Below are 21,991 nucleotides of genomic sequence, written 5' to 3'. Positions count from 1 at the left end.
TAAGCAGGCTTCAATGTGCATTCCATAATGACAGTAAATTCAAGTAAGTTTACGTTGTATTGTGCAGTGCAGCACAGAGGAACTCGAGGTAGCTCACGTATGTGAAACAACAGAGCTGGTCTGAGTTTGACTGAACAGGCCTGAGAATAAAGCAACCTGGGAATAAAATGTCAACAATTGTAAAAGCTAACAGTGACTGCAGGCACTGCATGTGAGCATACAAAAAAAAAACCAAAAAACCAACAACCACAAGTATAATTTTCAAGTCATTTTAAGCTTCACAATATCAATCTCACTGATACACTAATCCTTTTTAACAGTTACAGAATGCTCATAAAGAGCTCTGAAACTCACGGACAGAAGACTGCTTATTATTTAATAAGACATTAATATCTTGTGAAAGAGAGGCTTTAGAATACTAAATGCTGCATGAATGAAGTAGTTCAGTTCCAGCGTAACTACAGGGGGCTGAAGAATAGGACTTAGAATATATATAGAACAGAATATACTATAACTATAGAGGCTGAAATAGGTATGAAATTATTATTTTTAACCATATTAAGAACAGAATTGTTCAGTTCAAACTGATCTACAAAGATCATTGAGTACAAATGCCTGACCACTTCAGGACAAATCAAAACCTGCAGCATGTTACTGAGGGCATTGTCCTAAAGTCTCTCGAGCACTGACAGGCATTGGGGCATCACCTATCAGGGCAGCCTGTTCCAGTGTCTGATCATCCTCCTGGCAAAGAAATGTATCCCAATGCCCATCTGACCCTCCCCTGCTGCAGCTTTGTGCCATTCCCATCCTGCCACTGGTACCAGGGAGCAGAGTCAGATACCTCTCTCTGTTTCCCCTCCTCAGTGAGCGGGAGGGAGCAGTGAGGTTCCCTCTCAGCCTCCTTTCCTCCTGGCTGGATATCCCAACCTACTCAGTCCCTTCTCACAAGGTATGCCCATCAGGCATGTTCACACTAATAAACAGTTTGTGTGCCACAGGTAAAAAAAATTCGTAACAACTTTTACACTGAAAGCACACTGGAACATGAATGAGAATGGGCCTGGAGGAAAGCATAGCAGAGACAGGCAAAATGTGCTTGTGATCTAAAAAGGGATGAAGAGAGGAAAACAGAATGGATGAACACAGAAGTAGTTTCGATATGTGAAACATTAAAAGTAACAACCACCCATGGCTTGACAGAACTACTGATAGAAACGTAAGATGGAGTTAAAGTGTGCAGCACAGAAGGCTCAGGGTGCTATCAGTAAAACCTATACTGTTATACTCATGAAAAAAACCCTGCAAATTTGTAGATTTTAAAAACATGGGAAAAAAAAAGTACGGAAACATGGCAGACAATTGCATCATGAAAGATCTCAAAGCAATTTTGACTCAGATCAAAAGATCTGACTAGATCTCTGGTTTCAAGGTGTCTTCTGTAGATACCTGACCTGTGCATCCCCTGACAACTTTCAGGGAGTCTGAAAGATACGAGAAGCAAGCTTGCATTACAAATAACCTCCTTAGTTCAGGGGTAAAATGACAGCTTGCAGATCCATTGTGAAGGAAAAATAGAGAACCAAACCAAATCTAAGACTTGACGTTTGCTATGGCATGTTATATGGCTGAACTACAGCATTCTGCCTTAAAAAGACAGAATTCTGACTGCTAAGTGCTGGTACCATAGAGACATTCTTGATAAAGAAGCTGAAGTCAGCTGTATCTGTCAGAGATCTGAGAAGTGCATTCAGTATGCTCTCCTGTTTTCCATGGGCTGCAGAGCAGTGACTTGATTATGGTTATAGAATTTTTGAATTTGTATCAAACACGTGAAGGAAAGGCAGATCATTCCCAACAGGTTGCTCACTGCAAACAGAAACTGCAATCTTTAAACCCAATCTGGAAAACATTTCCAGTGCTTGTGCCAATAATACATTCCCAAGTTTCTGGAATGAAGTGAACCTTAGTAAGATGAGTAGGTTTTATCTATTTTAAGCAGGTTACTAGCACTGTCACAGAATCACAGAATGGTGAGGGTTGGAAGGGACCTCAAGGCTCATGAATCTCTAACGCCCCTGCCACGTGCAGAGCCACCAACCTCCCCATTTAATACTAGACCAGGCTGCCCAGGGCCCCATCCAATCTGGCCTTGAACACCTCCAGGGATGGGGCATTCTGTGAAGAATCAAAGAGCACTTTGTGATTAAATAGTTGCGGAAAAGCAACAATTAAAGAAACATCTGGAATAAGACAAAAACTTAAATTTAAGATACATCCTCAAGCAAAAGGTGTAGCACAGAAATTTGAAAACTCAGATAAGAGGGACAGCAATAAGCACAGGATCCTGCTTAAACTGGGCCCATAGAATAAGAAGATCTGAGCATGCACAGAAAACAGCACAAGCTAAAACATAATAAACAATGAAATCTGAACATCTTGCTCTAAATTCAGAATTTAGAATTCTCAATTGGTAGAACAATACTGCCTAATAATTGTACAGAATGCACTCTCAAGCATGTAAAAATAAGACTGTCTCAACAGCAGGGAAAAAACACGCCGCATGTTGAAGAGCGGTTAAAACCAATTCCGATTAACAATTTAATAGCGCTAACAAGCATTAGAGAATCCTTTGGACTGAAATCCCAGGCTTAGGTAGTGGCAAGTAAAATTGCCAGGATATCGTCACTGACTGCTCAGCCAGAAAAGACAGTAATCATGAGATGGTAACAAAGGTGCTAGGCAAAGAACCACAACATTCTTACACAACATACCTGCCCCGCGAAGCAGTCGTTTTAGAGATTCACAAGAAAATAAGTCAACTGAGCAGTGTGAGAAGATTGATTTTAGGCCATTTTTACTAAGGATACATGTTTTAAAGGTGACTACAATGCAGAATAAATAAATAAATAATTCAACATTTTTGAAGAAGCAAAGAAAGCCATGAAAACATTTACTACAATCATCTTAAACTCAAACCAGGAGAGCTATACAAAACAGAGAAGATTTTAAAAAGGAACAGAAAGTAAGCCCCAAAGGATAGAGCCTGTTCTAAATGCAGGGACATTTCAAAGACAGTGTGTTGGAGAAAAAGAACTACTGCCTGCCAGCTATTAAAAGACTTAAAAGAGATGAGAGGGAAGTGAGCACAACTGAACAGCACAGGACATAAAAAGAAACTACTAGAAAGTGCTCTTCAATGAGCTGAAGTTGCATCCAAATACGTGAGAAACCAAGAACCAAAGCAGCTTTATATGGAGGAGTCTGGGAAGGCTCCTGTTCTAGAACCTTTCTTTACAGGTAACATGACAAAGTATTACCTCAGAGTGAAATGTCAGGAGACTAAAGAGTCAGATGAGTGGTAAGACCCAGGACCAGATGGTGTTCACCCAAGAGATCTAAAGCCAAATCCCAGCATAAAAACTCTCACTTAAAACTGACTTAATACACCTCCCTCTACACCAGGTTGCTCACAGCCCCATCCAGCCTGGCCTGGAATGCTTCCAGGGAGGGGACATCACAACATCACTGGGCAACCTTTCCAGTGTCTCACCACCCTCACAGTAAATGATTGATATCTTTATGAAACTGAGTTAAACTGATTATAGGGTACCTCAAAGACACTTTGAAATAACTTTACATGGTCATAACTTTACATGGTCAACTGATCAACAAAAAAGAACACAGATATACTACTACTTGTTTGCCTCTTTCTCTCATTCCTCTTTAGGTATCCACTGCTGCCTTCTTGTCTAAGAGGATCTTGACTGAGATTGATTCTGGCCTTTCTTCAGCTACAGCATGGACATTCTGACCTATGCAAGTGTGACACAGATAAAGCACTTACAACTGGAAATATTTACTGCAGAACTACATGGGAAAGACTGCCAAAACATACCTGGGCTTTGTCTGTGACTAATATAGAGGTTTCCCACCTAAGACACATTACCTTTCAAGATGATATGTAAAACTACCTTTAAAAAAAAAAATTAAATAAAAAAGCCACCATCCTTAAAATAGTAAGAAAGGAAAACAACAACAAATCCCCATATGAAGGTGCATACACTGCAGCATTGAGCTGTTTTGGATACTGATCTCATTGGATAATGATCTCATTTATCAGCTTCTCTGTCATGTACCACAGTTATCCTTCATTTACGGGTGTTGATAACATACATGCTAGCCATTGCAGATATAAGGCCTCCTGCCTTAGCACAATGCCATCAAGCAGCCCAAAAGGGTCCAGGGCTCTCCAGATCTCCAGTTTTCAATTGAGAAATTTACTTTCTGTTCTAACGATATGCTAAGATTTAGTCATTACAAATACAAATGAATTAGATTTATGCCCAGCAACTATACTTGTGTTTCTGTACTTGTCTTTTTCAAGAAAATATTTATGACCTCCTTTTGAAATGGAAAAGAGAATGTCAATGTTTTTAAAAGACAACTTTTTGACAAGTTAAACAAATACTATTTTTAAATAGCTCACAAAAAACCTTCTAGTGACTCAAGAAAACACGATCATTTGCTGCACATTCTAGTTTGAACTTTAGCTTCTCAAGGCTAGTTCTTGCAATTTAAACTATCTCAGCCTTTTCAGAGCTCTATTTTCACTGTAGTGAGATCATTATCTGCTGAACATTTCTAGAAAGCTAATATGATAGTTGCACACTTGCCAGTGTTATCCGTCTGAAGAATATTTTTATACTCATGTAACAAAGCCTCTAAAGCAGTTGCTGTGCACTATATAAATATAAATCAACAGCAAGAGCTTTGGGCAGTTTTATTAGTTTTACTCTCCCCCAAACTAAACTTTGCAATGCTTGCCCCCCCAAAAAACAACCAACAGCATATTCAACAGACCATTTTTCCAATATGCATTCAAAGCACACTCAAAATGCACAACCCACACCGTGCAACGTTTAATTTCAGTGACCAAAAACCAACCTGCTCAGACCCTGAGTAAGCTCCTACCTGCACCACCTGCCAACTTCTAATATCAAAATTGCAGTAAAGTAACTTAAATCTATGCTACAGAAGGAGACATCCATTTCTTAATATCTTCATTTTGCTTACATTCTACATCCTAACAACTGAGAAGTACGTATTAGCTAAAATTGTGTAAATATATAAACGTAAAATGAAATAAAAATATTTTATATTTAGCATTTACAGGATTATCTCTAATAAAATTCAAATACAAAGAGAAACTGAGTATGTTATAGTCTCTGACTTTAGGTAATTTTTTTCTTCCAAGTTTAGGCATAGTACATGGCTCCCACTGACGCTAGCAATAAAGGAAGGAGTTTTTCAGACGTGAGTCTGCAGGGAATACTCTTCAGAGTACAAATACAAATAAAAAAGGAAACCACAAGGTTTTTCGTGCCCCCAAGTTGACTTTTGTGACTCTATAATCTACACAGCAAGTATCACAACTTGCTTAGTAGACTGAATTTGAAGAATACAAAGTCAGACTTCACCTGAAAACAAACATTTATGTTGCAAGACAAGCATTTGCAGTCCAGTTTAAAGAAAAACAGAAATAAAAGCTTATAATGCAACAAAGAAGAAAATTAATCGCAGTTATATGTCAATACATGGTGGTTTCACTCCTTCAAACGTGACCAAAAGAATGCTTACAATGCATACTTTTCCGTATTTTCCTCATAAGAAAACACATTTTTCATACAATCCATAAAAAGCTTATTCATTTGATACTCAAACTCCTCCAATACTCAATCTTTCATTTTTCAAATGCAACAGATTACAAGTGAAAAGATTCTTCAAGATGAGAAAGAAGCAACTGTGACCATCCACACGAAGACACATCATTGGTCATGTCTGTGCTAGAAACACTCCAGCAAATGCACTCTCGCTTAGTCCAATCCCCATTCATCCAACTTGCATCTACAACAAGCAACCACTGAAGAACTATACACCTTAATATGGCTTTTTTTTTGCTTTGTGAGAAACTACCTTTAGTTAGAATCACATGAAGAAATCTGTTTGCATAAAAGATCTTCCATGCTTTCAATGTGAGAAATAATTGAATTTTGATTTGTCTTTCCCACATAGATTCAGCTAACAAAGGGATTCATTAAGAGCATTTCTGTAGAAGATTGTGTACTTGATTACAGTTTCAAAAGGAATTACAAAATGAGATCAATCAAGTAAATACTGTGATCTACAGCAATATGGATTCTCATTCAAAGACTTTTCCCCACACGGACTCCACTGTTAAGGACTTACCATAGGTGACAAATGTCCTTCGTTGTTGCTCAAACATGAAATCATTGATGTGAGCTGGCTCTGCATATCCAGAGAGCATATTTCTAGGTGCAGCCATTTGCTGAGTCCTAAATGGGTTTTCTGGTCCAAACTACACCAATAACATTAAAAGAAGTAAATCAGAGTTACTAATTTGTTATTTTTATGCATGAAAGAAAAGCAAACAAAAACAACAACAAAACAGAAACACAAAAAACGGGGAGAATAGTTATGTCTTTCAAAAAAGGTAACGATAAAGCCATGATAAGCCACCCCAGTTTTCGGTTTCTATTCCTTTAAGTCCACTGAATCAGTCTTAAATCACTATCACAGCCTGAACAGCCTATTTTATGATTGAACTTTCTAGCCTATATTACCACTACAGAAGACAAATCAGTATCAGCTACTTGACACAAAAGATTTCTATTCATTATGTGGTCAGTTCAAGCACATTCAGAACACAAAACTACAGTGTACTGTTCCTTATAAGGAACAAGTCCTATAAAACTCTTGTAGCTCATACAGAAATTACACTTCACATTTTCATGCATGTAAAAAGCAACTAGGGACTTGTTGTATTACTCTAGAATAAACACTTATGAAACTCTGCCTTGCTTTTTTCCTGCAAGATGACAAATGCTAAAGGCTTCCTGAACATAGCACAGACGAGCAAAAGTATTGAAACCATGAATGCAAACACATACAATACACAGATTAACATCAAACTACATTTATATGTAAGCACTGTGCTTGTCAATCACATTCACAGCCACCTGAGACTGTTCCACATTAGGCTTCTCTAACACTTACACAAGGTAAGACTGTAGTAATTTTAAATCAGTGTTTTTTCCTCACATACTTTATGGATTTGAAATGACCTGCTGGAAGTTGCAAACTGCTACCTTGCTAGGAAAGGATCAGTTTATATGGTTCCACAAAATGTTTTCTAAATGTGAAGTACAAACGATGCAGAAATTTTAGATTGAAGCAGGGTCATCTTAGCATGAATAATTCAAGGAACAGGCAGGCTTTTATCTACCTGGAATGCTAGCCTCTGATCTTACAACAGGCAAACTGTACAAAGAAGTTAAATACTGCAAAAAAGTTAAATGCTTGAACAGCTGTTTTCATCCTTTGGATAGCTGTCAGTTATAAAATCCTGTCAGTTACAAAACAGAAAGTGTTTCACATAGCACTAGACTATCCAACTTCAGCCTAAAGTGGTTTCCCACCCTACACATTAGAAAATCTTAACTTACTGAAACAACACTGGATGCGAATAGTTGTACTGGAAGTAACTAAGAGTTTGATTTCAAACCTTATAAACAATATATCTGCTAGATTTACAACAATTTATTATGCAAAGTGATGTGATGAGTAAATAGGAAAAATGTGAAAACAGTAAGAGACTACTTCAATGCTGTTTGTTTTACTCAATATTTTTTATGTTTTCCAAGCCTTAACTTTAAAGTTCTCATCCTGACAATCACTATTTCTTAGAACAGTTTTCCGCAGAATATTAAAATTCAAAATTAAAATTAGCACCTATGTACCTATCTATGGATAAACTTTTTACAGTTTGCACAAACTAGATTCCTAACTAGAGCAGGCATTCAAAGAAAATATGTCTTATTTGATTTCCACATGAGAATTACAGAGCCTCTAAGTGAAATAAATTTCTGCTGTAAATACCAGCATTGTTTCTTACCTCAGGTGCAAACATGGTCTCATAAGTAGGATTGTACTGAACTTCCTTAATAGCAGGATCAAGATGGACTCCTGTTTCCACATCTTCCTGAAATAAAACAGACATACAAGAACATCATTTTGCATATTCAGATTTTAAAATGTGTATTACTCCATTTCAGACCAAATTAATGCTGGGTTTCAGGTGGATGCTTTTAGTGCTATAGAAGGAGAAACACTGTTTGGCCACAGTCACTATTTAAAAAAAGGGAAAAGAAAAATTGCAAAAGAACACTTACATAAATCTTACATGGCTACTAGTATATTATTTCCTTAAAAAAAAAAGATTTATTGCATACACTTTAAAGACAGTAGCAAGATTAGAAGTAAGCTTTCTTTCACCCAGGATGTTTGAAAGCCAGACCTTCTAAAGAAGGGTCAGGTAAAATGGTCACCAATTTGATAACAAAGTGTGAAAGATAGATTTTTACAAAAGGAAAATGGCAGAAGTCACAAGTAACTGCTTCGAGAAATAGCCCCCAAAAAAAGAATCAGACATCAGAGCAAACACATATAACAGCAAGTTTTAGATAATCCAACAACCTCTCATCCCCACATTTTTACCAAAAGGTATAAATGTAACCCAGTTTCAGTTTTAAAACATGTCTCCAAGTCTGCTGAGACAACAATTTAACTTGACAGATGAAGAAAGAGGGGCTAACCAGAAGCATAACTTCTCTAACAACTCAAAGGGAAAAACTCAGAAGTGCGCACACAGCTGAAGTAGAAGAGAAGAGATAAAATGGGAAAGCAAAGTCTGATTAGGTGGCAGCGCTCAAAAAGCTTTGGCTTCAAAGAGTTCTACAAAGGCTCATTTACTTTGAGCCTAAATTGATGCTGTTTTCCCTCATCTTCCAATTAAGGGCTAAATTTCACACAGGAGAATGTTATTTTGTGGCATTGCTACAAGCATTGCTTCCTGCATCTTTATTCCCGAATAAAGGTATTTATAATGTGCTTGTATATTCATAATATTCCTAACAATTATCCTGAAGGTTGCCCAGCATCAGTATTTCATCAGTGCTTAGCTACAGCAGGATCCAAACATATCTGCACGTCACAGCTTCACCCTTACCACATACCAATTATTTTTACAGGCAGGTCCAGCCATTGTGCTGCTCCCACTGGAGCCATAGCACTGCCACTCTTTGCCTGACCTCATTTCTGTTGTCCCATAAACTTCCTGAGTTACTGGGTCTATATAAAACAGCTCCTGCCACATTCACAGCCCTGACGTTCAAATGTGGTGAACTTAGCCAGAAACAGCACAGCAGGCCTAATCCAGTCATTCAGCAACATGACAGACAACACCTCCGCACTCAGCTGGAATAGGAGCACTTCAAAACCATTTCCCAACCTACAATACCTACACACTCTTATTTCCTTGCACAGTTCTACAGCCCGAGGAAGTTTTGCTCTGCCAGGTAGACTTCAGGTCTTATCCACCAGTCTTATCTGAAGAAATGAATAATGTTGATAATATGGCAAAATGTATCTGGCCAACTATCAGTGACATTTAAACAGTTACTAGGGTTCCAGAAATTAAGGCATAGGGTTTTTTTTTCCTGTTCTTTCAGAAGTCAAAGAAATCCAGTTTTGCAATAATGCCAAGAATTGTTCCGTTCTGCTATTTTTCCTCCTCCCTTCTCTATGTTCAGTCCTATTACATGCCGTTTGGTAAATGAGAAAAGAAACAGATTGTGTCTTGAAAGCTGATCCTCTGCTGGATGATTATAGCAATTCTGGTTCTCCCTCACTGCTGGTGGAACAGCGCTGAGTCATTTGGAAGCTGCACAATATGTTCGCGCCGAGACCACCACAGGCATATCCCTTCTGCCTGAAAACCACTGAGCCTTGAAAGCAAAGCATGTGTCAGAGTTTTCAGAGCTATGCTCACCAGTTTCTGTACTTTTGAGCACCAAATGATGATTTGCAACTGTGCTGCTGCCAGAGGAGATCAGTTGTCTTTTTTGTGATGCCATCTCCCTTTAAGTTATATGGCAATTTGAACACGTCCCAAGCTCCCAGCTTCACCTGCTCAGTATTTTAAGCAATGGATACCCAGAGAGTAATACACAACGTATTCTGAAATGTTAGCCTAATTGAGGCAAATTATTCGTTCTTTGGTCAAGGTCTGATAAATGTCAGTCTGAACAACACTGAGGAACAGTCAGGTAACAAGCACTGAACATGTGCAGTGTCAAGACCCACCATCATTCACTCAGACCACCAATCATTTGACAAAGTGGCAAGCAAGCTGCACTGGGGGTGTTCTTTCTATGGAAGCAAAGAATGCAACAGAAACAAGAAGCCCCATCCTCTGCAGATGGCAAAGATCACAAGGCACACCGGTATACCTTATTTTACCTGAACTCGCCCTTCTGATATTGAGGAAGTGGGAAGTTTTAGGAGTTATATTTTATTTAATATGACTTTTTGAAAGACATAACCCAATGGTGCTGCAAACTCCAGGTCCCCACGTTCTCTCTGCCTACCTTGGTGCAGGTAACAAAAGCTCAGCTGTGTGCAGTGGCAAGGTTGGGCACTATATACCATGTAAGACACACGTGCTACTGGAAAGGGTCCAAAACATAATATCAAGAACAATCAAAGGCATAAGAAAATACGACGTGAAGAAAAAATTGACCAACATGATTTGGCCAAAAAAAAAATAAATTCAGATTATAGAACTTAACAGAAGCCAAGTACAGCAAAACAGTGAAACTGCAGCTTGTTAATCTACTGAAGTTTGGTAAATACAACTTAAATGAGTGTGTGCCCAGATGACAGATGTATCACCCTTGATACAAGGCAAAAATGGAACAGATGACATCAGGGAAGCACTTAGGGCATTCTCTCTCTCCTTGTCTCTTATAACACGACTGCTACTTCTGCCACATCAGGTTGATTTATAGTTCAGATGTTATTTGGTTAGATATATAAAAATGCTTTGATTCTTAAATGCTTTCCCCTTTTACCTGTTCTCTGTTGTGTTTCATCCCACAACACTACATCACACGCTGTCAGAGGAAGGGCACTTAGGGCTGAACTCTGGAGCATCAGCATTTCCTAAGGAATCTACCTGGAGGCATACAGAAGCTAAGCAGAGACAAGCAAGCGCTTCATTCCAGCTCCCCAGACATCACAGACTGTCTAGCTGCTGCCAAGGTGCCCTCTCTAAATCCTACCATAAAGATCCTGTGGCCACTTTAAAGTTAGCAGAGATAAGAGCATGGGAAATACAAGGGATTTTAAAGCATAAGTATAGTAAACCAGATTAGATTTCCTTTTTATGGGCTCCTTGCACATGCCAGTCCTTCTTCAGGAAAAATATACCTGAGTACCATAAAAAAAACCCATTACAATCCATGAAAGACACTTGATTCGTAAAATGCAAGATAGTTCAACAATAATAATAACAACAACAACAAAATCTGGAAAATGCATGTTAAAAGTTTCTTTTATAGGCTTGCAAGACAAAAATATCCTTGATTTAAACGCAGATCAAATTCCTGAAGAACAATCCTAAATAAAAGCAACAAACTACAGTATGGATGCAGCTCATTTTGTTCCTTTGTAATAAGATAATGTTGCTTAGTGCAACTCACAATTCCTTTAATCGACAATGTTTTTAAGTTTCAGCCAAATGTTATAATCCTCATTGTGCTAGCATGTGGCTGCCTTCAAGTTTAGTGAGAGCTGTCAATGTACTTAAGAAGCAGAATTTGACAAATTTCAACCATGTGTCTAAAGTTGATGTTTAATAGAAGCAAAAGTCATAGCTTTTTGGTTTCATATCTTCCAAGCAAGAAGTTGTGATATATAAGTGGGTTGTCTTTTCTGTTGGACATTTTAGACAACAAAACTCACATTTCCTTCTCTCCAACTAAATTCACTGTTAATTATCCAATAGCTAAAATGTACAGTCGACACTGCACAGAATTTAATTAGCTTACTTACTTTTTAAAATTAAAATACACTAAATTAAGGCCCCATACCATAAGTTGCATGGGCTTAAGCAGTTTGTTACTTACCCATTCTTACATAAATCTCTTGGCCTGTCAGGTAAACAGTGTGCTCTCCTCCCATACATTTTTAGATTTATTAACAAGAGATGAATGACATTTATAATAAGGCACCAACATAAAGATTTGGTTCTTACCACCTCTTAGTGCGTGTGAATGAGTAAAATGACTAACAGTACATGTTCATCCCAATGACTTGGAAATAATAAAATTAGACTGGCAAGAAAAGCAGATGTCAAATAGTTTTGTTAAGCTATGCTAGATATCCTGCACCTTGCATTCTGTACAACATATTTTGTGACAACAAATAGAAAAGAACACAACAACAAAAACACGTTAAAAGAAGTCAGTGTCCCTAACAGACCACCCCACAAGTCATTAAACTTCATTATTGCTATCCCATGGTCACACAGTGACTGTGCGCCTTTCCTCTCCACAATTGGGCAAGAAACAGATTTTAAAGAACATTAAGAAATGTGAATGAAGTCTACTTTTTTCCCTTGAAGTTATATTTTTCTGGACACCTACAGTTCCAGTACCAGTTCCAACAGATAAATAAAAAATAGACTTAAGACTCCTAACCCCTTCTTACATTAAATAGAGAACTTCCGGTTTCTGCAGTGGCTCAGCCCAGTTGATTTCAACTTGCTGAGCATCCTTCTCCTAAAAACAGGGAATGAGACACTGTAGGTAAATAAGGAACTGTTCCCATCCAAGTCTCACCCTGAGCTGACACAGATCAGACAAAGAATAAATATTATCTCCCAAAGCAATAGTTGTAACTGCAACACTTCATGTAAAACTGATTTCTTCACAGGATGTGTAATTTCCTACATTTCCTTCAGCATTTTTAATTCCCTAATTCACAAGTTTGCAAGCAACCATAAGATGAATTTTTTTTTCTATCAATAGAAGCTGATGTTAAAGACCAAGTAACTGAGTCTCTGTGTTCGAGTGCTTCACACAACATTCTTAATTTACTCCCCCAAAAAAGGCCAACACATAGACACCATACTTAGCCAGCCTCTGGATATCTAACAGCAGGTGGGCTCCAGATCATCAGACTTTCACTAGGCAAACATATTCTGTGTTTCTCCTCAGTCTGTTAGTCGTAACAGCGTCAGAAGTCCTGTACACAGAACTGGTTGCTTTAAGAACCTTGCTTGTCATACCAAGAGGGTGGTTCACAAGAGATACTGCATAAAGGTGGTACCTGCTTCTTATCGTAACTGCACCAAATCTCACCACAAAACTGGTTAAAGAAAAAACATCCATAAAAATCCCTCAAGCTACACAACAGGATGGTGTCTGCTCAGCCAGTGCAGTCACTGTGGAGTCACTTTGCGCAGCTCTGCTCCCACCACAAGTGCAGGGACCTGCCATATCTCACACACAAAGTGAGAAATGGACCTTCTCCTTTGCAGGAATTGCCACTGCCAGCAAGGAGTTGACAAGAGTAGCACATATGTCAACAGTCAAACAAACTGACACAAACTGGAATTCACATGACCCACTTATTTATCACGGGGTTTCTACCTGAAAGAAACACCATTCTTTTGACAGAATGGAGAAGTGGTGAATCTCCACTTGCTTCCTGCAGGAGCTGAGGGTACCACATTACATATGTCCTGTTACCATGTGCTGTACCTTGGGGTGACCGCAGCTGCAGAGAAGGTAGCTCCCAGCCCCTGCTAATAGCAGCTGTGCTCCCCTTCCTTCACAAAACAGCTTTTGTCAACAACACTGTCATGCTTACTCAAAAAACACCAATAGAGATCAGATAGGAAAATATCTTGACTTATTTATCCATGTTCTCCACAAAAGAAAGCAGCAGCCCTACAGTAACTCTGCACTCCCAGGAAAGCAAGAACAGGGCAGGTATAGAGGATACTTTTTCTGCACCCTCCCAGTCTCCAACTATTTGCAGTGCGGAAGACTCGATGAGCTCGACGCAATCTGTGTATCTACTAACACCTCTTCCTTCATCAAATCTCCTCCAAGCACTTGTCCAGACTCTACTTGTGATAACGTAAACTTCTAGCACAGGCAATATGCCTTGGCACTGGATTAGCCCTACTACATGCCACTGGAAGAACGGCACCCATTTGTTTTAAAACTGGCTCCTACCAGTTAGCTTAGATCTCCTATAATGGAAGAGGCAATAAATATTCAATCCCCTCTGCCATCTAAAATTTCATAGGTCTGAGTCACACTTTTCACCTCAGTTATCTCCCTCCCAGTTTTGGCCTGTTCCCTAACCCCTCACAAAGCAGCACTAACTTCACTCAACCATGCTGTTCTTCTATAGTGCCATTTTTCAGACAAGTTCCCACTGAGGAGCTTCAGGCCACCGTGAGGCTTCCTTTTAGCCTTCTCTGCTCTGGGCCAAACAAGCCAAGGGACCTCAGTCCCTTATCATGCAGATTTTCCACCATCTTCACAGCTCTCCTCTGGACAATCTCTAATACTTTCATGTCTTTCTACATCCTTCTGTGTCCTCTTTATGTCCCATCAGGTGCCCAAACCTGCACACCTTAGGGCTATTTGATAAGCATGGTTAAGTAACAGTAAAGAAAAAAAAACAACCAAAAATACTGTCATTAATTGAGCTAACCAATACACTTTGCAAATAGAGTGAAGAATCCATTTGTCTTTAACGTTCAAGTCTGAAGTCCGTGCAAGTTAAGATATAATTCTCAACAAGGAACAGGTACAACGATTAGCATTGGTGTGAAAAACCTGGATACTTAGGACTGACATTCTCAGTAGCCAGAACCACAGTCATGTGTGGCTGCCATTCACATTATGTGACTAACCCTTCACCCTCCCCTCTTATAAGCATCTCTTCTTACGCATTTCCAGTTCCTTGTGTACTGCCTATCCATGCACTCAGGAGTACTTGACCCTTATTCGTGTCAAAACAGCACTTGCACAAGTAAAGCGATACTCATGAACTGTAACCCCGCTTTCCCCCTCACTCGCTGTTTTTCTCTAACTATACGCAGAGAACGATTGTCACCTGCACTCAAAACAGTGCTTCTTTACCGCCTAGAGCTTTCTAACCCTAAAAGAATTAGACAAAAAAATCCGGACGGAGTGACGGGCAAGCTCTCACCGCCTTACACACAGACGGCAGCAATACCCCGACACCTCCCCACCCCCCGTCCGGGACCCCAAAGGTGGGCTCAGCTTCAGTCCGCTCCCGTACCTTCACCGCCACTTCCGGGGCCGCGTCCACGGGCAGAGCCGGGGGCGCTGCGGGCGGCGGCCGGAGGTGCAGCACAGCATCACGGCTGGCGAGCACGACGGCGCGCTGTGGACCGGCATCGGCTTCGGGCTCCGAATCGGGCTCCGAGTCGGAGCCGCCGTAGGAGGCGAGCGCGGCGATGGCCGCCGACATCTTGGCGCGGGGGTGGCGGGGACGGGCGGGTCCTGGCAGCTACGTGGCTCTAGTCGTGGGTCTTACCCAGGGAGCGGGTCGGGCAGAATGACGTGGTAAACGGTACCTCAGTAAAACTCTAAATACGTTTTATAGTATAAAGCACGGTGCTTTGTGGGATATACAGGTGTCTGGGGCGGGTTTCATTTCTCACTTCTGCTATCTGTTCTTAATCTTCCAGGACCGCCGGGCGGGACTACAGTACCCAGCATGCAGTGCGGCTCGGCCCGGGTGGAGGGGGGTGCTGTGCAACGGCTAGAGACGGGGGGACGGGGATTTCGCCACTGCCGCTCGCTATGGGCGGCCTGCTGCTTATTCTCTCCTACGCCGCGGCAAGCAGGCAGGCGGGGCAGCCCGCAAGTCACCGTGCCGCCAAGCTTACAGCGAACCGTCCCCGTTTCCACGAAGAGGGGGGACGAGCCACTACCGCCGTCGCCAGGGGACAGCCGCGGGCCCGGAATGCCCCGCCCCCTGCCCGTGATTGGCCGTCAGCAGCCGGCTTCTGATACGTAACGATGGACAGCACCGCCCACCTCGGCTGTCGAAGGGGGGAGGGGGAGCGCGACGGGCCGGACCGTACCACCTGTCGCCCGTGGGGGGGGGTGGCAGCGCGGTGGGCTCGCCTCCCTGGCGCGGCGCGGACGAGGGGCGGCGGCGCGTGGAGCAGCCCGAGCGGCGGGCGGGGGCGGCTCGCTCCGGCCGCCGGGTAAACAGCCCTGCCTCCCGCCTGCCGCCCGCCCCGGCTCAGGCTCCTCCTCCCGCACGCGCTGCCCCGTGCCTATTGTGAAGGCTTCGGGTCGCTCCGCACCCCCGCTGCCTCCCTCGCGGCGGCGGCGGGCCGGTGGCCCTCCCTCACGCCCACCTCTCCTCAGCGGTGGTGCGCGCGCGTGGAATGGCCGCGGCCGTTTGAAGTCGGCGGTGCCCGGCGGGGGCGTCGCGCGGGAGCAGCCGGTAAGCGCCGCGCGGGTCGTGGGGGCGCGTCCGCCGCCAGGTGCTGCTCCGCCGCCCGGTGCGGGCGATGACGTCAGCGCGGGCAGGTGCGGGGAGCGGGGGTCCGGGCGGCCGCAGGCCCGGGTGCTGCCAGCGCCGCGCCCCTCGCGGCCCCCGCGGACGGAGGGATGGAGGGAGGGAGGGAGGGGGCGGCCGGGGCTCCGTTGGCTCCGGGTTCTGCGGCCGCGCTGCGGGGTTCAGGGCTGGAGCGGCTCCGGGCTGACATCCGGCTGCGGCGGCGGTCCGAGCTCCTTCGCTGCCCGCTCTCAAACAAGTGCTGTGCGTGCGCGATGCAACTTGGCCGCTTTTAGCAATTTAGATGGAAGAGATGTAAGGGGCGAAGAGAAAAGGCAGCTGGCGTTCCCCCGCCGTGCCTCGTTCCGGTGTTCGCCGTGCGCTAGGAGCGCGGCCGTGCCTCCTCTTTGTACACTGACTGCTGTGGGGCTGCAGGTGAAGCCCCGCGTTTCTAACGCCGAGCCCGTTCCTTTGTTTGCGGCTGTGAAGGCTGAAGGGGGCTGCCGCGAACTCGTGCGGCTGCGAGCCGCTGTCCGCTCGCACCTATCGATGGGGCTGACGGTTGTGCACGGGAAACCTTGAGGCACGCCGTGCCCATCGCTCAGCGCCGGCAGAAGTAGATCCTCCAACGCCGCCGGTTTGTCGGTGCCATCGTTAACCGATTCCATATGAGTGCATTCCTTTTTCCTTGGCGTGCAGATGCCGGGTACTGCCTGAAGTTGGAACGTGCGCCTCCGAGTGCTTCGGGGTCGATCTGCGATGCTCTTATCTGCAGAACTGTGTTGAAAATGCCTAATTCTGCTTTGTTGTCCTCAATTCTGAACGTGCAGCTGATGGGGCCATGGTAGTTTTGCTTAAGCAGGTTGAGCTATGTTGTGTCCCAACATCCCTGATCACTCGCCGGTAATATTTAATCATCTCAGAGTCTGGTTGTTTTCACTGTAGAGCCTGTGAGAATCGCTGGCTGGTTTAAATTAGTTGCCTTTCTGATACTGCGCTGGCACCATCAGGGCAGTAAGCACACAAGCACTTTGCTGAATAAAGTTTCTATTTGCTTACATTGTAGAAAAGATTAATTTTCAGCTAGCAGTCAGATACAACATCTCATTTTTGAATACGAAATGCTGACCTGATTATGCTTTAATTACAGAAAAAGTAAGTGTAGAAGGATAAGATGTGTGGCTCCTCTTAAAACCTGGTTTTGTTGAAAAAGCTGATGAATTGCCACTTGTTATTTCTGTCTAGATGCCGTGTTAAGCCTTAGTGATTGCTAACTGGGTGTTTTGGATTCAAGAAGGGATCGATCAGCTTCAAATGAAGAGTGATACGGTTTATAAGAATGAGTCTCCCTGATTACTGCATGCTGAAGTGTGTTCTATTTTAATCACCTTCTCAAAACCATTTTGGGCTGGTAGAGGATGCTGCTGGTTCTGAATGAAGGCATCCTGCATTGGTGGGTGGAAGATTTGGAATACCTGGCTTCTCGTCCATTTCACTCTTTCCACCTCTGTTTCTCCCTGTGGTTGTTTTGCCTCTCTTAGTCTGATTTCTCCAAAGATAGATGGAAATGCCCCACTTTCTGCAGCATTCTTGCTTTTGGAACGAGCCGTTTGACACCTGGTGCTGACTGCTTGTGGTGATGAATGCTACACCAAGTGCTACCAAGCCTTTCTTGTTTCCCAGGTGAAAGAGAGAAGTATTTTAAAATAGGGCTTCTTTCTCTCTTTTAAATCATGTGGATGTTTGTAAGCTCTGATATTTTGTTGGTTTTTTTTTTTCCCCTTGTTTAAAACATTTATAGTCTTGTGCTTTTGGGGGATCATGCAATGTCTAATAAGGTCTTAATGCATACTGCAGCTTTTCCCTCAGTCAGGACACTCGTAGCATCTTGACTTCACAAACTTAATGTTTTCTTAAGCAGTTACCTTTGAAATCTCCTACCCTTTTGTCAGAACTGTTTGAATTCAGCCAGCCATTTTCCAAGCTATTTGGACACACATGGGGGACCCCCAGCCTTCCCCAGCACTTTCCGCATCAGACTAATTTCCTTAAAAAGCTGGGCTAAGGTATACTGAATCTTACCTCAGTATTTCACAGTTTTCCTTCATGTTAGTTCTTTATTCCTTACAGTAGGTAACAGAATCTGTTTCTGTATGTTTTAATGCTTTGTCCTACTTTCTTTTCCCTTTCCAAGCATTTTCCTAGCTCTTTTTTCCACCATGGGTGTGCTTTATCTCATACCCTGTGTTTTCTGCTGGCTTTTTTTCCCCCACAGAAGATGCTGCATATAATCTTGCTTGTTCTAGTTTTTCTATAATTTTTTTTTTTAGCACTCTTAAACTGCTGTCAGCCCACTTGCACAAACAAGTCACTTCTCATCCACCAAGATTTGTAAGTCTGCAGTTTTGAGGAAAAAAGAACCAACAGCATTCCAGATACTTATCAGACAGAGGTCTGAACTAGAATATGAGGCTCCATTGTCTAAGAGAAATACAATTTCTCTTGAAATTTGAAAGAAAACAATTTTCTTTTTCTTCTCTTCCCATGCTCTTTGGCTGCCGAAAAGAGGTATCACGATGGAGGTCTTATCAGGTTCATGTTGCTGGTTTCTGATTTGAGCTTTCTCTAACCTGCTGGTATGTCTGAGGCATCGTAATGAACACTAATTTTACTGTTAGGAGATAGAGCATCCTTTATTACTCATGCTTTGCTTTTTCTGTCACCTTGGAGTCTCTGACGGCTGCAAGGGTGGTAATACTTCTTTTCCATTTCTTGGTTTTCTGGACTGTGTCCCGGATTCTCAAAGATACCAAGGCGCCAGATTGCAATAGGAGTTGTGTGTTCCAGTACATCTGTGAATCAGCCTCTGAAGTTTTTGGGGAGGAATCTTGAGGTCATCTGACACAGATTACAAGCTCTACATTTCATATTTATGAGACTTGGTTTCAAAGAAAAAAAAGATGCAGGATAGGACTGGAGAACAGAATGGCTTAGGCTGTTGTGATTATTTCAGATGGCTTTGCAAACAATTTTTTTTTTTTGCTGTGAGGAGCCTTTTCTGTGGAGCATGCTGTGTAACCTCTTCATGCTGCTCAAGTGCTTCCACTGCACTGTGACCCACATCTTGTAACACCAGCTGAACAGTGAACATCTTGGAGAGGCAACGTGATATTAATTATAGACTTCCAGGAAAATAAACTAATTAGCATCATTAGAAACTCTCGTATCATTAGTATTGGATTCCTTAATCCTCTGAAATGATTTTAAATCAGTTAAAATGCAAAATATCATTGAAAGTATACACAGTTCTAAAAATGTATTTATTGTAGGTGGAAGCTGAATTAAATGTTAGCTTGCTTAGGATATTGTCTCTTTCTGTTGACTTTTTATACCAGATATCTGGTATAAAATAGCAGTAAAAGTTACATTTTTAACAAAATACTTAATAGCAGAAATAATGGATGGTTTTCAACAAGTTTATATCTGACCATTGATTGACTTTTTAGCTAAAAGTAATGTCTGTGACATGGATTTTAGTCTTCAGACAGCAGACACCACAAAGGAGTAGATTATTATGAATACCACAACTATCTGACATTTAAAGCTTATTAGGAAACAAGAATCTGTTCTAAACCCAGGTGGTTTTTCAACATCTAATAAAAGGCATTAAATACTGTTGATGCGTTTCTTACTGTTATGATATTTTTAGTGTCTTTTTTTTTCTTCCCTTTTTTTCCTGCTGTGTGGCAAGTTGCATTCATTTACTGGGAGTATTAATAAAATCTCTGTTTTCTCTCTGGCTCGTTTTCCTGAATGTGGAAACCCTCAGTATACTTGAGGGTCTCCAAGTTTATTGGAGATTGGTCAATATAATATGAAGTTACAGAAGCTTCCAAGAAATCTTCTGTAAGTGATCTCTTAAAATCTGAAAATTCTTGGGAGCTCTTAAGGAAAAAACATTGCCTACATGATTTTCATCACTTACAGCTGCAAGGTCCTGCAGCTAGAAGTACATGATGGCAGCAGACTCAGCAGACTGGTGGCATGCTTGGCAATACTAACTGGTATTGGTGACAGAGACAGTTGTGCCTCACTGGTCTGATAGGGGTTTTGTTTGTACTAATGGCATAGCTGATGTTCTAGTTTGATTTTAATGTTATCCTTTCTTGTGTTTTGGAGCTGTATGTGAAGGTGCCTCATAGCTGGCTATTAAATAAGGAAACCGTAAGGCAACAGGTAAAGTATTGTCGTGGGTCACAGCCTCTTAGAGGAGATAGCAGAAATGTTGAATTCTCATAGGCGGAAGGTTTTGCCTTAAATTGAGAGCTGTTTAATATTAATGATCTCTGGAAGTTGATTTATAAAGCCACACACTCAAAGTTGTTTGATCACATTCAGAAATACTGGAAAGGTCATTGGAGAAGTCTCCTTAAGCTGTGCAGAAGGACAGCAAGATGACAGGTAAGACTAAGTGTCAGTATATGCAGGACTGTTTTTTGGAGGCAGAAGCCATTTATCTCTCTTAAAAGATACTAAGTTAGCAGTATTAATATAACAAGCATATTTCATCATCATTGCAGATTGCTGAGGTATCCAAGTACCCAATTTATAGCTGTAATCAGAAGTGGAGAAAAAGTATCAAGGAGGAAGTGTCATTCTATAGGAATTCTGTAATTTACTTTTTGCTATTCGAAGTTTGTAATTAACCATCAATTGGTTTTGGGGAAAAAAATAAACAATAACAACCCATAGGGTTGTAGAGAGTTTGATACAAAAGATCAGAATTTTTAGGGTGACTGAAAAAATTGGAAGTATTTACTGCAGGAAACAAAGAGCTGATCAAACAAATGGAGATTAGAAAGTTTTAAAGTAGATGTGAATTTGTGCTGTTCAGCAGCTGATGAGAAAGGAGGAAAAAAAGCTGCGTTCCGAAAATGATAATTTATTGAATTTGTACCTTTTTACAAGGACAAGGGAATTGAGAATTTTCCCCTGCTTCCAGTCAATGTACCTGTATTTGTCTTTGAGTATGTATCTATCATCCACTGTTAGACTGTTTCTCTTGAATACACATAGCCAGCTTAACAGCCTTGCTTTATTTGCTTCAAACCAATGATTTGAACTTTACTCTTTCCCATCAGAGATGACTGCTCAAATAAATTAATATTCATTGAAGTGAGCTATTCTCAGTCTTCTGCATCTGAAGTGAATTTTGTAATTTCTGGGCATTGGAGTCATTGCCTGACAGTTTGGCGTAATGAATAGTTTCGTACAAAATGAAACAGAACAAATCAGTGGGACAATGAGAGAAACTCTTAAAACAATATGTTGGCTATGGCTCTGACTTGTAGCCTGGGGTTCACTGATTCAAAAGCAAGCATGGATGAAAACTGATGTTTGAAGAGAAAACCTCCTAGGTCAATCTAGCAAGCTCAAAGAACATCGGAGGTGTAAAGTAGAGGAGCATGGGGGTCCTTTTGTGAGGGTAATTCTTCTTTCAAGTTATTTC

At 41.7% G+C, this 21,991-nt stretch overlaps 1 protein-coding gene across 3 annotated transcripts in view; it reads right to left on the bottom strand.

Annotated features, from left to right (window-relative positions):
- CDC40 (cell division cycle 40) overlaps positions 1-15,438 on the bottom strand; it is a 34,873-nt gene extending 19,435 nt beyond the window's left edge. Inside the window, exons 1-3 of one of the 3 annotated variants that reach the window (XM_042815817.1) lie at positions 15,247-15,438; positions 7,976-8,062; positions 6,250-6,379 (exon numbers count right to left, since the gene is read on the bottom strand). In XM_042815817.1, coding sequence (XP_042671751.1) covers positions 6,250-6,379; positions 7,976-8,062; positions 15,247-15,438 — 409 coding nt within the window. Of the gene's footprint in view, positions 1-6,249; positions 6,380-7,975; positions 8,063-9,383; positions 10,006-12,630; positions 12,929-15,246 lie in introns of those variants that run through there. The other 2 variants (XM_042815827.1, XM_042815836.1) reach the window with 2 other exon arrangements.
- Between the last annotated feature and the right edge of the window lie 6,553 nt (positions 15,439-21,991).

Source organism: Centrocercus urophasianus, unplaced genomic scaffold (genome assembly GCF_019232065.1).
Source record: "Centrocercus urophasianus isolate 14NV4802_14NV808 unplaced genomic scaffold, USGS_Curo_1.0 seq_10, whole genome shotgun sequence".
Lineage (NCBI taxonomy): Eukaryota > Metazoa > Chordata > Aves > Galliformes > Phasianidae > Centrocercus > Centrocercus urophasianus.
Note: the sequence above shows the minus strand (reverse complement) of the source record. Positions and strands in the feature narration are given on the sequence as shown.